General features: G+C 33.1%; 1 protein-coding gene across 3 annotated transcripts in view; it reads right to left on the minus strand.

Annotated features, from left to right (window-relative positions):
- Positions 1-224: 224 nt before the first annotated feature.
- LOC145670769 (vesicle-associated membrane protein-associated protein A-like) overlaps positions 225-17,048 on the minus strand; it is a 49,316-nt gene continuing 32,492 nt past the window's right edge. For 2 of the 3 annotated variants that reach the window (XM_081739535.1, XM_081739533.1), the window contains exons 6-7: positions 15,851-15,907; positions 225-682 (exon numbers count right to left, since the gene is read on the minus strand). In XM_081739535.1, the coding sequence (XP_081595661.1) occupies positions 422-682; positions 15,851-15,907 (318 nt within the window). In that variant the 3' untranslated portion in view covers positions 225-421. The remainder of the gene's footprint in view (positions 683-15,850; positions 15,908-17,048) is intronic. The other variant, XM_081739534.1, reaches the window with a different exon arrangement.

Raw genomic sequence — 17,048 nt, forward strand, 5'->3', positions numbered from 1 at the left:
AAATTAATCAGTATGTATATGTTAGAACTATGTACGTTTATGTATTTTTATACCCTGATGAGTCTTATTCATACCCACAAATTCACTTAATATATATTATTATAAAGACGAAATAAAATGACTAATTGAATAATAACTCTCTATCAAGTTTTGCTCACGCTGAATTGTAATAAAGAAAAGTCATTATTTCTCTGTGAACAAAACATTTATTATTGTTGTTAATACAATAATATTCCGGTTAACACTTAAATATAAAGTCAAAAACATAGACCAAATATCTTACGAATTGTTTAATAGAACACATAACTAAAGCTCATTAGAAATTTTAATTTATTAGATTTTTCGGACAAATAACATGGATATCCTATATCCTAGAAAATATCCTAGAAATTAATTTCATTGTACCAATAAAATCTGTTTTTCACGTACGTAGAAACAAATATTGTAAGCTTTCAATGCATTTCCGAAAGCCTGATGAACTAAAACTTGCTCCATTTTCGTAACCTCCCGTTAACATTGTTGAAAAGCTCGTATCCTCCATATGTACGTATTGTGTTGAATCCCGAAGTAAAACATATACAAGCCACATCCACATCATAAAGTTAATAACAAGCCATTGCATCTGCTCTCCAGAAGAGATGCCTATCCATACGTCAGACCATAGATCACCTAGTTCATCAATCTACAAAGAAATAAAAATATGCAATTAGAAATGCCAAAACAAAAGAAAGATGCACTTCGATTCCTGCACTATAAAAAGACTTTTATTTTATTTTTCACCATATTAATATTACGGACACTTTTAAACTTAATTACGATTAGGACTGGGGTACGTTTGTAATGGAAATGGACGAAGCAGGCGACTGGATTAGATATTACGTTTGAGTTTCTCAGATACTTCTTGCAATTGGTAGTCGGTTGTCTATTGTGTAGAAACCTTATTTGAACTAGCACCTAAGAGAAAATATTTGCCTGACAGCTAGTAACGAAATTGTGATTTTGTGTTCCGAAATCTATTATTGTCACTCATGTACGTACTTCGCTAGCGTACATATTGTAGATAAATATTATGTACTAAAATATTTTTACTTTTTTCAGCAGTACTACTCATGAAGAATATAAGAGAATGAGGGTCAAATAGCAAAGATTGGAGCTGTTTCACCCTATGCTAACAATAATAAACTTTTTACTATCTCAGTGTATGTACGTATCTGGTGTTTTTTTCGTGAAAGTGAAACAATATTTGTTTGAAATAATATTATAACAGTTCTACTAGCAATACTGATAAATGTTGTATTCATCTTAAAACAAAGTGTCTACAGATTCATTTGGCATGTGTTTTGAAGGCCTATGTTTTCTTCTGTTCACTATACATCATTTTTAATGCACTGAATTCACAGGAAACTGGAATTTGCTTAGCTGTGTAAGCTCTGGACATAAAATGTTAATATTTTTTGTAAATAATAATATTAATAATAACAATGGTAATAAACCTCAAAGTTAGTTTCTAGTTAGTCTGTGGTTATTAAGGTGGCAAAGAAATACAATATACATATCCAATAGCGTAGACATATACATTAGGAACTAACAATAAACAATTGTAGTTCCTAGCAGTATTTTTACATTATGTTATCAATGAAACAATATGAATATTTGCATATGGCGTTTTATGGAAACACAATATATGTTTATTTATTTCTGATTAAACAATGCAAAAGAATTACGTGAAATATTTTTACATAAATTTCCTATTAAACATCATACAAACATTTCTATATATGTTTTCAATTTTGGCAAAACAGTAAATATTGTAATGTAATATAACATAAATATTTGTTCAACGTCACTTTTCACATGTTCATATGGGCGTGTCCAATTTACCGACCAACACATTTCTCTGGTCACCAAAAAAACTACAACAGCTATCGACACCAAATTCCACACAAATATCAACCTCCTGGACCCAGACACATTTACAAAAAATCATTAAAATATCGTGATATTTAATATATCTTTATCACGAAAAACTATTAAAAATATGATAAAAACTTGGCAACCACGGAAACTATAAAAGCCACCGACATCAAACAATGCACAAATATCAACCTCCTGGACCCCGACAAATTTAGAAAAAATCAATAAAATATCGTGATATTTAATATATCTTTATCACGAAAAACTATTAAAAATACGAAAAAACTTGGACACCACGGAAACTATCACGGCCACAGACAAAAAACAATGCACAAATTCAACCTTCTGGACCCCGACACATTTACAAAAAAAACATTAAAATATCGTGATATTTAATATATCTTTATCACGAAAAACTATTAAAAATATGAAAAAACTTGGCCACCAAGGAAACTATAATGGCCCTCGACACCAAACAACGCACAAATATCAACCGTGAGGACCCCGACATATTTACAAAAAATCATTAAAATATCGTAATATTTGATATATCTTTATCACGAAAAACTATTAAAAATATGATAAAAACTTGGCCACCACGGAAACTATAAAAGCCACCGACACCAAACAATGCACAAATATCAACCGTGAGGACCCCGACATATTTAGAAAAAATCATTAAAATATCGTGATATTTAATATATCTTTATCACGAAAAACTATTAAAAATACGAAAAAACTTGGCCACCACGGAAACTATCACGGCCACAGACAAAAACAATGCACAAATATCAACCTTCTGGACCCCGACACATTTACAAAAAAACATTAAAATATCGTGATATTTAATATATCTTTATCACGAAAAACTATTAAAAATATGAAAAAACTTGGCCACCAAGGAAACTATAATGGCCACCAACACCAAACAACACACAAACATCAAACTTCTTGACCACGACATATTTACAAGAAATCTTTAAAATATCGTGATATTTAATATATCTTTATCACGAAAAACTACTACAAAACTGATAAAAACTTGGCCACCACGGAAACTATAAAAGCCACCGATAACAAACAATGAACATATATGAACCTTCAGGACCCCGACATATATACAAAAAATCATTAAAATATCGTGGTATTTAATATATCTTTATCACGAAAAACTATTAAAAATATGATAAAAACTTGGCCACAACGGAAACTATAAGGGCCACCGACACCAAACAATGCACGAATATCAACCTCCTGGACCCAGATACATTTACAAAAAATCATTAAAGTATCATGATATTTAATATATCTTTATCACGAAAAACTATTAAAAATACGAAAAAACTTGGCCAGCACGGAAACTATCACGGCCAGAGACACCAAACAATGCACAAATATCCACCTCCCGGACCCCGACACATTTACAAAAGAACATTAAAATATCGTGATATTTAATATATCTTTATCACGAAAAACTATTAAAAATATGATAAAAACTTGGCCACCACGCAAACTGTAATGGCCACCGACACCAAACAATGCACAAATATCAACCTCATGGACCACGACATATTTAGAAAAAATCATTAAAATATCGTGATATTTAATATTTCTTTATCACGAAAAACTACTACAAACCTGATAAAAACTTGGCCACCACGGAAACTATAAAAGCCACCGATACCAAACAATGCACATATATGAACCTTCAGGACCCCGACATATATACAAAAAATCACTAAAATATCGTGATATTTAATATATCTTTATCACGAAAAACTATTAAAATATGATAAAAACTTGGCCACCACGGAAACTATAATGGCCACCGACACCAAACAACGCATAAATTTTAGACGTGAGGACCCCGAGATATTTACAAAAAATCATTAAAATATCGTGATGTTTAAAATATCTTTATCACGAAAAACTGTTTAAAATATGATAAAAACTTGGCCACCACGGAAACTATAATAGCCACCGATACCAAACAATGCATATATATGAACCCTCAGGACCCCGGCACATTTAAAGAAAATCATTAAAATATCGTGATATTTAATATATCTTTATCACGAAAAACTATTAAAAATATAAGAAAAACTTGGCCACCACGAAACTATCATGGCCACCGACACCAAACAATGCACAAATATCAACCTCCTAGAACACGACCAATTTACAAAAAAAAACATTAAAATATCGTGATATTTAATATATCTTTATCAGAAAAAATTACTACAAACCTCATAAAAACTTGGCCACCACGGAAACTGTAGGGGCCACCAATACCAAACAATGCACATATATGAACATTCAGGACCCCGACATATATACAAGAAATTGTTAAAATATCGTGATATTTAATATATCTTTATCACGAAAAACTATTAAAAATATGATAAAAACTTGGCCACCACGGAAACTATAATGGCCATCGATACCAAAAAATGCACAAATATCAACCTCCTGGAACCCGACTAATTAACAAAAAAAACATTAAAATATCGTGTTATTTAATATATCTTTATCACGAAAAATTACTACAAACCTCATAAAAACTTGGCCACCACTGAAACTGTAGTGGCCACCAATACCAAACAGTGCACATATATGAACCTTCAGGACCCCGACATATATACAAGAAATCACTAAAATATCGTGATATTTAATATATCTTTATCACGAAAAACTATTAAAAATATGATAAAAACTTGGCCACCACGGAAACTATAATGGCCACCGACACCAAACAATGCAAAAATATCAACCTCCTGGACCCAGACACATTTACAAAAATCATTAAAATATCGTGATATTTAATATATCTTTATCACGAAAAACTATTAAAAATATGAAAAAACTTGGCCACCACGTAAACTGTAATGGCCACCGACACCAAACAATGCACAAATATCAACCGTGAGGAGCCCGACATATTTACAAAAAATCCTTATAAAATCGTGATATTTAATATATCTTTATCACGGAAAACTATTATAAATATGATAAAAACTTGGCCACCACGGAAACTATAATTGCCACCAACGCCAAATAATATACAGTTATCAACCTTTAGGACTCCGAGATATTTACAAGAATTGATTAAAATGTCGTGATATTTAATATATCTTTATCACGAAAAACTATTATAAATATGATAAAAATTTGGCCATCACGGAAACTATAATGGCTACCGACACCAAACTATACACAAATTTCAACCTTCAGGACCCAGACATATCTACAAAAAATCATTAAAATATCGTGATATTTAATATATCTTTATCACGGGAATCTGCCAAGAATATAATAAAAGCTTGTGGTCCGTCCAAACTATAATGGCCATCTTCAGTAAACTCTACACAAATTTCAACCATTAGGACTGCGACATATTTAGTAAAAATCATAAAAATATGGTGATATTTAATATATCTTTACTAGGGAAAACTATCTATAATATTATACAAATTTGGATACCATTGAAGCTATAATGGCCTCCGAATATAAACTCTACCTAAATATGAATCTCTAGGACCTCGACAATATATTAATATTCCAGTTGGTGTAAGGAACCCTTTGGACACATGTACAGTTTCGGCAACTTTTCATTTTCGATTCCTAGGCATGTTGTATGGAACCAGTGATCACATTGGCCACACAACACCATCTTTCCTCTGAGCATTTTGCACATAGATTCATAATGGCATATGCCAGAATTTTCTTCCCAGTAGGATTTCACAATCTCAGACAAGAAACTTGTCGTTGGAATATCTGAAGGATTGCTTTTAACAACCGAACAAGTCCATTCTATTTCCTCAATTTTGAAAGTTCGCGCTTTCTTCTTGTTAAAAGAATATGTCCTTGGTCCGGAATTCTATCCTTCATCATGTATTCTTTTATTTTGAATGCTACAATCTTACGGTAATTATGCATTCTTCCCAGTTCATGGTATGTAAGCTTTGCAAGTGATCCACGTATTAGGATTTCTCCGAATAAACATATGTACAGACCACAGTCGTAACTGTTTGCTTGTACTGGAATATCACGAGGAGCATATATTTTCCATTCATTAACATTAAAAGACATACCATGAAATTTGTAATATGAAACAAACAGCGATAGTATAGTTCGTAACAACTGTTCAGACGGCAGATGTAATAAACTGTCAAGGTAGAAAATATTTTTTTTGCCTTCTTAGCACAACAAATAACGAACAGTGATCATTGAAAACAAAAGGTATAAGTGTAATGTCTTTCTCTGGAATTCGATATTTCATAAAAGAAAGAAAAGTTTCACGAACAACATCTTCACTTCTAAAGTAATTTAATACAGCGTCTGCTACGTAAACTTTCAGACTAGGGTTGTTTTTGGTTTCTTCATAAACTATGATAGAGAGATATGTTTCTAAAACAGAGTCACTTAAGTACCATTCGGATCCATTTTCTGCCTGAGTCCTTAACAGAGGTTCAAGATGGCTAGGATAAATAGATTTTCCCAATACTACGAATTCTTTATTATTTTTGTATCTTTCCTCAAAAGTGTCAAGAACGATGGAATCCAAGTCACCATCGTTGCCATTTGAGATGTCTATGGGTTCGAGTAACACATTTTTTACGTTCTTGCTTTTTGGTATAGGTGTAGATGTGACAAGTACGTTATCTTTCAAAAATTCATTTGTCTTCCTATCCTTGATATTCTCCAATTTACTGTCAATTTCACTTTTAGTCTGTATTAATTGAGAGGTAAAATTTACTGAGTGGAAAGTCCGTTGCTTTATAACATCACTCTTTGCTGCTTTAGTTGGAATTGATAGCATCTTCGAGGCTTCTAGTTTATTCAGAATTGTCGAATCGTCAGCTGCTTCGATTATTTTTATGTTCCTCGGGACCTTTTTTCTCCCAGATTTGTAGCCTCTGTTTTTTCTGAGAATAGTGTTAAGTTTTATATTTGTTATTTTTCTCGACGTATCGCCGATGGACAATCTTACTGCATCGATATGATGACAATTTCGTCTTGAAGGACAAGAACAAGATGGTCGTGGGAATAGAGAAACCAGGAATTTGCTGTTTGCTCCACTCACGATAAAAACTTGCTCTTCGGGCACATGCTTTACTCCACCTTGAATGACGATTAACTTTGCCAGTCCAAAATTTGTAAACACATTTTCTTGTGATTCCGTGCTCTTCGAAATCTGATTTTCGAATATATACGGAATATTTTCTAATGGCACATGGCTATGTGGAAAACTGATGTTATCAATGTTCCTTGAATTCTTCTCCTGATGGGCTGTTTTCATATCATCCTCACCGAATCCACATAGTCCTAACAAAATCTCTTTTTGATAGAAAAGGTCCAACTCATACAAAGATAAAGTAAGGACTTGTGCCTTTACCTCTTGGCGTTTCAGAAATCTCTTCAAAACAGCATTCATACTTTCCGAAGGGTTTATGGTCACACCACTTCAAGGAGTATACACATTCTTTTCTACTAGCTTCCATTTTCCAGAGGATTTTATATCAAGCTTTAAGTATTTGCCGAAATAATTTTTGAAAGCAGCACTCCATACCACATTCTAGACATACTGGTATACTTGTATTCAAATTGCTCTTCTGTGAATCCAGTAGGTCCCAAACTTGGTTAACATAGATAGCTATGTCAGCGCTACTGGTATTATGTTGCTGCCTTAACCAGTTCCGTACGTCCTGTTGTATATGGTTCCAGCAGAAAAAAAATAGAAGAGGTGCATACGGTTTGTATAGCTATCCTTATACCAAGTTCTCTGTCCACAAGTATAGTTTTTCCATCTATATCTGGACAATGCTCTTTCAAAAATTGAAAGAATCCCCTGTGCACGTTACTTGTTCGTCTGTCATGAATCAAATAAGCAAGTGGGCCAGGTGGTTCTTGTTGGAAAGCTGTATGTTTGTAAATTAAAATAGATAAATAAAAATCTCTCAATAGGAAAGTTGTATCATAGTATAGGATAGTATGACCAACCTTAGAATTTTCAACGAACAATTTGAACATGGAATTGCTAAATAAGACTGCATAAAAGTCAGGCAAGAGTTGTAATTTCTGAACGAAAGAATCTAGTTCTTGGTTCAAAATATAAAGACCTAGTACGTCATCATGAGATGGGAGATGTCGCTGTCTTTCACGCGAAACAGTATTTCTGACTTGCTTCGAATTCCTTGGTAGCAATACAGCTGCATGTGTTGCTTGTACATCCTCTCTTTGAAGCTTTCGATAGTCTTCTTTAGGCTGTTGTGATATAAAACATTTTTGTTGTTTTAATTGTGACTTTGCAGTCATAAAGTATGGTTTGGCATTATCCTTCTTACTGTTTCCATGTGGGCGTGGAATAAGAAGTTCAAAAGTTCCATTATAATGAATCAAGGTACAAGTCATTTTGAAATTATCAACTAACAACAGCTCAAAGGATCGTTTCTGAAATGTTTTTGATGAAGAATGTGTTAAATAAGTTTTTCGTGATAAAGATATATTAAATATCACGATATTTTTATGATTTTTTGTAAATGTGTCGGGGTCCTCACGGTTGATATTTGTGCATAGTTTGGTATCGCTGGCCATTATAGTGTTCGTTGTGGCCAAGTTTTTATCATATTTTTAATAGTTTTTCGTGATAAAGATATATTAAATATCACGATATTTTAATGATTTCTTGTAAATATCTCGGAGTCCTCACTGCTGATATTTTTGCGTTGTTTGGTGTCAGTGGCCGTGATAGTTTCCATAGTGCCCAACTTTTTATCATATTTTTAATAGTTTTTCGTGATAAAGACATATTAAATATGACTATATCTTAATGAATTTTTGTAAATATGTCGGGGTCCTCACGGTTGATATTTGTGCATTGTTTGGTGTCAGTGGCCATTATAGTTTCCGTGGTGGCCAAGTTTTTATCATGATTTAATAATTTTTGTCATAAAGATATATTAAATAGCACGAAATTTTAATGATTTTTTGTAAATATATCGGGGTTCCGGGTTTCGATATTTGTGCATTGTTTCGTGTCGGTGGCCATTATAGTTTCCGTGGTGGCCTAGCTTTTTCATATTTTTAATAGTTTTTCGTAATAAAGATATATTAAATATCACGGTATTTTAATGATTTCTCTTAAGTATCTCGGAGTCCTCACTGTTGATATTTTTGCGTTGTTTGGTGTCCGTGGCCGTGATAGTTTCCGTAGTGGCCAAGTTTTTATCAGGTTTGTAGTAGTTTTTCGTGATGAAGATATATCAAATATCACGATATTTTAATAATTTTTTGTAAATGTGTCGGGGTCCACGAGGTTGATAGTTGTGCATTGTTTGGTGTCCGTGGCCATTATAGTTTCTGTGGTGGCCAAGTTTTTATCATAATTTTAAGAATTATGGTGATAAAGATATATTAAATATCACGATATTTTAACGATTTTTTGTAAATATATCGCATTCCTGGTGCTTGATATTTGTGCAATGTTTGGTGACGGTGGCCATTATAGTTTCCGTGGTGGCCAAGTTTTTATCATATTTTTAATAGTTTTTCGTGATAAAGATATATAAAATTTCACGATATTTTAATGATTTTTTGTACATATATCGGGGTTTTGGTGGTTGATATTTGTGCATTGTTCGGTTTCGGTGTCCATTACAATTTCCGTGGTGGCCAAGTTTTTTCATATTTTTAATAGTTTTTCGTGATAAAGATATATTACATATGACGATATTTTAATGATTTTTTGTAAATGTGTCGGGGTTCAGGAGTTTGATATTTGTGCATTGTTTGATATCGGTGGCCATTAGAGTTTCCGTGGTGGCCAAATTTTTATCATATTGTTAATAGTTTTTCTTGATAAAGATATATTAAATATCACGATATTAAATGATTTCTTGTATATATGTTGGTGTCCTGAAGGCTCATATATGTGCTTTTTTTGGTATCGGTGGCCTTTATAATTTCCGTGGTGGCCAAGATTTTATCAGGTTTGTAGTAGTTTTTCGTGATAAAGATATACTAAATATCACAATATTTTAATGATTTTTTGTAAATATGTCGGGGTCTCTAAGGTTGATATTTATGCGTTGTTTCGTGTCGGTGGCTTTTATAGTTTCCGTGGTGGCCAAGTTTTTATCAGGTTTGTAGTAGTTTTTCGTGATAAAGATATATTAAATATCACGATATTTTAATGATTTCTCTGAAATATCTCCGAGTCCTCACTGTTGATATTTTTGCGTTGTTTGGTGTCGGTGGCCGTGATAGTTTCCGTAGTGGCCAAGTTTTTATCAGGTTTGTAGTAGATTTTCGTGATGAAGATATATTAAATATCACAATATTTTAATAATTTTTTGTAAATATGTCGGGGTTTTAGGGGCTGATATTTGTGCATTGTTTGGTGTTGGTGGCTATTACAGTTTCCGTGGTGGCCTAGTTTTTTCATATTTTGAATAGTTTTTCGTGATAAAGATATATCAAATATCATGATATTTTAATGATTTTTTGTAAATATGGTGGAGTCCTCACGATTGATATTTTTGCATTGTTTGGAGTCGGTGGCCATTATAGTTTCCGTGGTGGCCAAGTTTTTATCATATTTTTAATAGTTTTTCGTGATAAAGATATATAAAATTTCACGATATTGTAATGATTTTTTGTACATATATCGGGGTTTTGGTGGTTGATATTTGTGCATTGTTCGGTTTCGGTGTCCATTACAATTTCCGTGGTGGCCAAGTTTTTTCATATTTTTAATTGTTTTTCGTGATAAAGATATATTACATATGACGATATTTTAATGATTTTTTGTAAATGTGTCGGGGTTCAGGAGTTTGATATTTGTGCATTGTTTGATATCGGTGGCCATTAGAGTTTCCGTGGTGGCCAAATTTTTATCATATTGTTAATAGTTTTTCTTGATAAAGATATATTAAATATCACGATATTTAAATGATTTCTTGCATATGTGTTGGTGTCCTGAAGGCTCATATATGTGCTTTTTTTGGTATCGGTGGCCTTTATAGTTTCCGTGGTGGCCAAGATTTTATCAGGTTTGTAGTAGTTTTTCGTGATAATGATATACTAAATATCACAATATTTTAATGATTTTTTGCAAATATGTCGGGGTCTCTAAGGTTGATATTATGCGTTGTTTCGTGTCGGTGGCTCTTATAGTTTCCGTGGTGGCCAAGTTTTTATCATATATTTAGTAGTTTTTCGTGATAAAGATCTATTAGGTATCATGATATTTTAATGATTTTTTGTAAATGTGTTGGCGTCCTGAGGGTTTATATATGTGCATTGTTTGGTACAATTGGCCTTTATAGTTTCCGTGGTGGCCAAGTTTTTATCAGGTTTGTAGTAGTTTTTCGTGATAAAGATATATTAAATATCACGATATTTTAATGATTTCTCTGAAATATCTCCGAGTCCTCACTGTTGATATTTTTGCGTTGTTTGGTGTCGGTGGCCGTGATAGTTTCCGTAGTGGCCAAGTTTTTATCAGGTTTGTAGTAGATTTTCGTGATGAAGATATATTAAATATCACAATATTTTAATAATTTTTTGTAAATATGTCGGGGTTTTAGGGGTTGATATTTGTGCATTGTTTGGTGTTGGTGGCTATTACAGTTTCCGTGGTGGCCTAGTTTTTTCATATTTTGAATAGTTTTTCGTGATAAAGATATATCAAATATCATGATATTTTAATGATTTTTTGTAAATATGGTGGAGTCCTCACGATTGATATTTTTGCATTGTTTGGAGTCGGTGGCCATTATAGTTTTCGTGGTGGCCAAGTTTTTATCATAATTTTAATAGTTTTTTGATAAATATATATCAAATATCATGATATTTTAATAATTTTTTGTAAATATATCGGAGTTTTGGTGGTTGATATTTGTGAATTGTTTGGTGTCGGTTGCCATTATAGTTTCCGTGGTGGCCAAGTTTTTATCATATTTTTAATACTTTTTCATGATAAAGATATATTAAATATCACGATATTTTAATGATTTTTTGTAAATATGTCGGGGTCCGGGAGTTTGATATTTGTGCATTGTTTGGTTTCGGTGGCCATTACATTTTACGTGATGGCCAAGCTTTTTTCATATTTTTAATAGTGTTTCGTGATAAAAATATATTAAATATCACGATATTTTAATGATTTCTCTTAAGTATCTCGGAGTCCTCACTGTTGATATTTTTGCGTTGTTTGGTATCGGTGGCTTTTATAGTTTCCGTGGTGGCCAAGTTTTTATCAGGTTTGTAGTAGTTTTTCATGATGAAGATATATTAAATATCACGATATTTTAATGATTTTTTGTAAATATGTCGGGGTCCAGGAGTTTGATATTTGTGCATTGTTTGGTTTCGGTGGCCATTACATTTTCCGTGATGGCCAAGCTCTTTTCATATTTTTAATAGTGTTTCGTGATAAAAATATATTAAATATCGCGATATTTTAATGATTTCTCTTAAATATCTCGGAGTCCTCACTGTTGATATTTTTGCGTTGTTTGGTGTCGGTGGCCGTGATACTTTCCGTAGTGGCCAAGTTTTTATCAGGTTTGTAGTAGTTTTTCGTGATAAAGATATATTAAATATCACGATATTTTAATGATTTTTTGTACATATATTGGGGTTTTGGTGGTTGATATTTGTGCATTGTTTGGTGTCGGTGGCCATTAGAATTTCCGTGGTGGCCAAGTTTTTATCATATTTTTAATACTTTTTCGTGATAAAGATATATTAAATATCACGATATTTTAATGATTTTTTGTAAATATGTCGGGGTCCAGGAGTTTGATATTTGTGCATTGTTTGGTTTCGGTGGCCATTACATTTTCCGTGATGGCCAAGCTCTTTTCATATTTTTAATAGTGTTTCGTGATAAAAATATATTAAATATCACGATATTTTAATGATTTCTCTTAAATATCTCGGAGTCCTCACTGTTGATATTTTTGCGTTGTTTGGTGTCGGTGGCCGTGATACTTTCCGTAGTGGCCAAGTTTTTATCAGGTTTGTAGTAGTTTTTCGTGATAAAGATATATTAAATATCACGATATTTTAATGGTTTTTGTAAATATGTCGGGGTCTCTAAGGTTGATATATATGCGTTGTTTCGTGTCGGTGGCTCTTATAGTTTCCGTGGTGGCCAACTTTTTATCATATATTTGGTATTTTTTCGTGATAAAGATGTATTAAGTATCACGATATTTTAATGATTTTTTGTAAATGTGTCGGGGTTCTGAGGGTTCATATATGTGCATTGTTTGGTATTGGTGGCCCTTATAGTTTCCGTGGTGGTGAAGTTTTTATCAGGTTTGTAGTAGTTTTTCGTGATAAAGATATATTAAATATCACGATATTTTAATGATTTTTTGTAAATGTGTCGGGGTCCCTAAGGTTGATATGTGTGTGGAATTTGGTGTCGATAGCTGTTGTAGTTTTTTCGGTGGCCAGAGAAATGTGTTGGTCAGTAAATTAGACACACCCTGTTCATATAGTTACACGGAATTTTTGTACATAAAAATTTCCTACTAAACTTAGTGCAAACATTTTTATATATTCAATTCTTGCATAACAGTAAATATATTGTAGTATTACATAAATAGTTTGTTTAAAATAAACAATTAAATAAACATGGCTGTTATGACTGGCTTTTGGTTTTACTTTTGCAGGCAGTTTATACTATTATATTTCTTTTTCTTCACTGATTCATTTCACAGTTTATCCAATGTTTTATTTTTTCTCTGGTACTAATGTAGGCATAGAAGATAACATGGTTTCTACTAGTTTCAATTATATTTTAAGGTTTCAATACTTTGTTGTGTTTTTCGAATATAATTAAAATAATTTAAATGTTATCTCAAGCAAATCTGTTATTTAACAGACAAAGACAAGAATAAAATTATCAAAACAACTTTGAACTCTGCAGCAAGAGAGACTACCGGCACTCTTATTTGAAACTAATGTTGTATAATGAGGACACGACAGGTGCCCTTATTACTTCTTTTTCTTGGCAATAAACTGCTGCCATTTTCTTTTAGGTGGTACCAACTATCTTCACAGCGCTGAGTAAACGCCGCTCTCTGGGATAGTCACTTATTTAACAAGGAACTATTTGACTTCGAAGCCGTGAATGTTATTGGCAGATACCTGTAGCTATGAGGTAACTATAAGCCTAATACCACCTTAGCCCTCCTCAGGCCCGTAGCCAGCCCTAAAACTTAGGGGGGGCCCGGCTGAAGTTAGGGGGCCCCATCCAACTATATGATAGTTCATCACCATATTATAGTTCTTTTGCAAGCCTACTGTAAAACTTTTAGGGGGCCAGCAAAAATTTAGGGGGGGCCTGGCCCTCTAGACCCCCCTGGATACGGGCCTGGCCCTCCTCCAGATACCAGATACTTTTACTTGATTGTTAGTACAGATATATGATTGTGAACTGAAGTCAGCCCCCAAAGTCTTCTCCGAAATGTTTTGACAACGTGAAAGCTCCTCGAAACGTCTGACTAGCGGCTCATCAGTGGAACGAAAGACTTCTAAATGTAAAGAGAATGTGAATCACAGTCGAATGATAACGTCGAAGTATAGAGCAGAGCAGAACTATAGGCTATAGTATAATGGCGTTCACATCAAAACAATAAAATAAAGCTCTTAAGAAAACACTGGATTTATATCCACAAGAAGAGTGACCAAATTTTACATTTCGTGAGAAAGTTACATAGTAGTTTATCATAGTAAGAAAAAAGTGCCAGATAACTATTGGCTTTCTTGAAAGTGTCGATGTCAACGTAGTATTATACGGTGTCAACTGTAAACGTGGAGTTCAACAAAACGACGATCTTGATTGATTAGATTTGAATTCAACACCTCTTTCAGTAGCGAGGATATACGAGACGGAGACCTACAGCTTAGCGTTAGATTCAGACGATAAGTGCTGCTGGCGGGAATCAAACCTATGTATCCCACAGTACACTAGCCACATGCAGCGGAGGAACTCCAGCGCCGATGATAGTAATTGAAAGTGACATAGAAACTTAAGTCGAACATTGTAGTTTATGACCGATGTCGGAGGCACAAATCAATGTTTCTCCAGCAAGCATAATAAAGGATAACTTTTGCCCTGAGTAAGACACTAATATCGCAGCATTTGACAAAAAAACGACTTAATTGAGACAGGTATCGATCCATACACCTTATTTAGTTGGGAAATATGAAGTGGATTAGTGCATTGTATAATTTTTAAAATAACGAAGAAATATGATTTTTTTAAAACCTAAACATTGACACTGTAGTATGTGAAGGTAAAACCTTGATTAATATTTTTCATTCTGACAATACACAAGATGATTAATGAGATGTCAGAATTATGATTAGCTTTCCAACTTTAATGTTTGTTTAATTATAATATTCTGTAAATATAAAACGTGTATGAACCGATAGACAACATAGGGTTAAACAGAATAAGATACGTCATGTGCAATTTCAGAGAAAATAAAGAAACGATTTTCATTCCTCCAAAAAGTATTCGTTTATTGCCAATATTTCATAATTTTTAATCCTGAAACTATTTATTTATCTATAGCGTATGTAAAAATAAATATTAACAGAGCAAGCATACTGTAAGTGCTTTTCTCGAAGGAGACAGACTCGAAAAAATATACAGTATAAGCTTTCACAGGTCGGTCATACATCAGAAAATAAGCATGTTACAATCTATTTAATGTCTTTATTTATCCACATTCATAGTACCTCTCCAGTATGTAACCGTAATACTTTTTATTTTATTTGTCTATTCCTCCATATTGAGAGTAAGTCACCAGAATATACGAGTGAAACGTTCAATTTAAATACTCTGTTCGTTCGCGAGGATTGAATCACAGTTAGGTCAATATATTATTTAATTGCTGGATAAATAATAACTTACCGGTGGTGCTATATGATCTACCAAGTATCCACAAAATCTTGTAGATTCATATTTGTCCTGTAAAATATATCAATAGTAGATTATTCATTCATTAAATACTGTTTTATATAATGTAAGTCTTTATTTACTTGCACTGCTATACATAATGTGGCATATTTTAAGTACTCAATATTGGCTTAGAATTATCACGACTTTGATAATGTTGGTATATGTATACAGACGTCTGTTTATACGTGTTTCTTAGAAAGTTTTCCCTCCCTGGGAGCTAAAGTAAATCATATTGTAATTATATGTCAGTCATGCACAGGAAGCACCCTTTTCCATTTAGCAAATAGTGTTTATGTGCAGCTCTCTCATATTTTCATGTCATACCCCCCGGACAAAATATTCTGAAAGAAAGCTTGCACATGAACATAATTTCGTTCTCTGCCTCTCACTGTCATTGGTCATTGAATTGATTCCTTCTATGTTATCCCTGAACTCAATCACAGAAAGAACCAAAGACTGGAGGATATGCTATAAAAGTTATTCAGGGTGTGGAACCTAGGAGTTCATATTCTGTACAGCTGGAGTAGAAATAAAACTCTTATGGTTAAAGTGGACACCGACTTTGTACCTGACCTTCAATCTATCAAGTTACGCTGAACCAGCAGCAATTGATGTTGTACAATAGGAAGAGAAAGGAGATGGGAGGAGAGTCTGTCATGTGATTATGACGTAATTGATGCAGTACGTGAAGCTGGATGTATGTAAAGAAAGTAATGAGCCAAGGGGAGAGAAAGAGTCAGTTTAAGATATATATAAATTTTAATTCATAATATAATAATATTAAACGTAAAATGTACTTATATTGAATAGCCTTGAGCCCAAAAACAAAATCTGAAACGACGCTACTGTTAGGAATGAAAAGGGATGATGTCATAGGCAGGAAGTATGTCGCGTGAGTGTGAATGAGTAGATCATGCTGTTAGGTATTGTTGATTGTGTTTAAATAAAGATGACGTGTTCTTCTTTGAATCTATTAGTTAAATAAAGGGGCTAATACTACGTCGTCAGTATCTTCCAGCAAGATGACCGATTTGTAAAAATTAGTGGGCGAAACAGAATAATTGATTATCCAATAATTACTACGTTAAATAGGAAAAAGGCATGAATGAGAGTGTAGGAAAAATAGAAAGTTATTTGATCCTATTGATAT

This window comes from Thermobia domestica, chromosome 14 (genome assembly GCF_964235325.1).
Source record: "Thermobia domestica chromosome 14, izTheDome1.hap1.1, whole genome shotgun sequence".
NCBI classification, from domain to species: Eukaryota; Metazoa; Arthropoda; class Insecta; order Zygentoma; family Lepismatidae; genus Thermobia; species Thermobia domestica.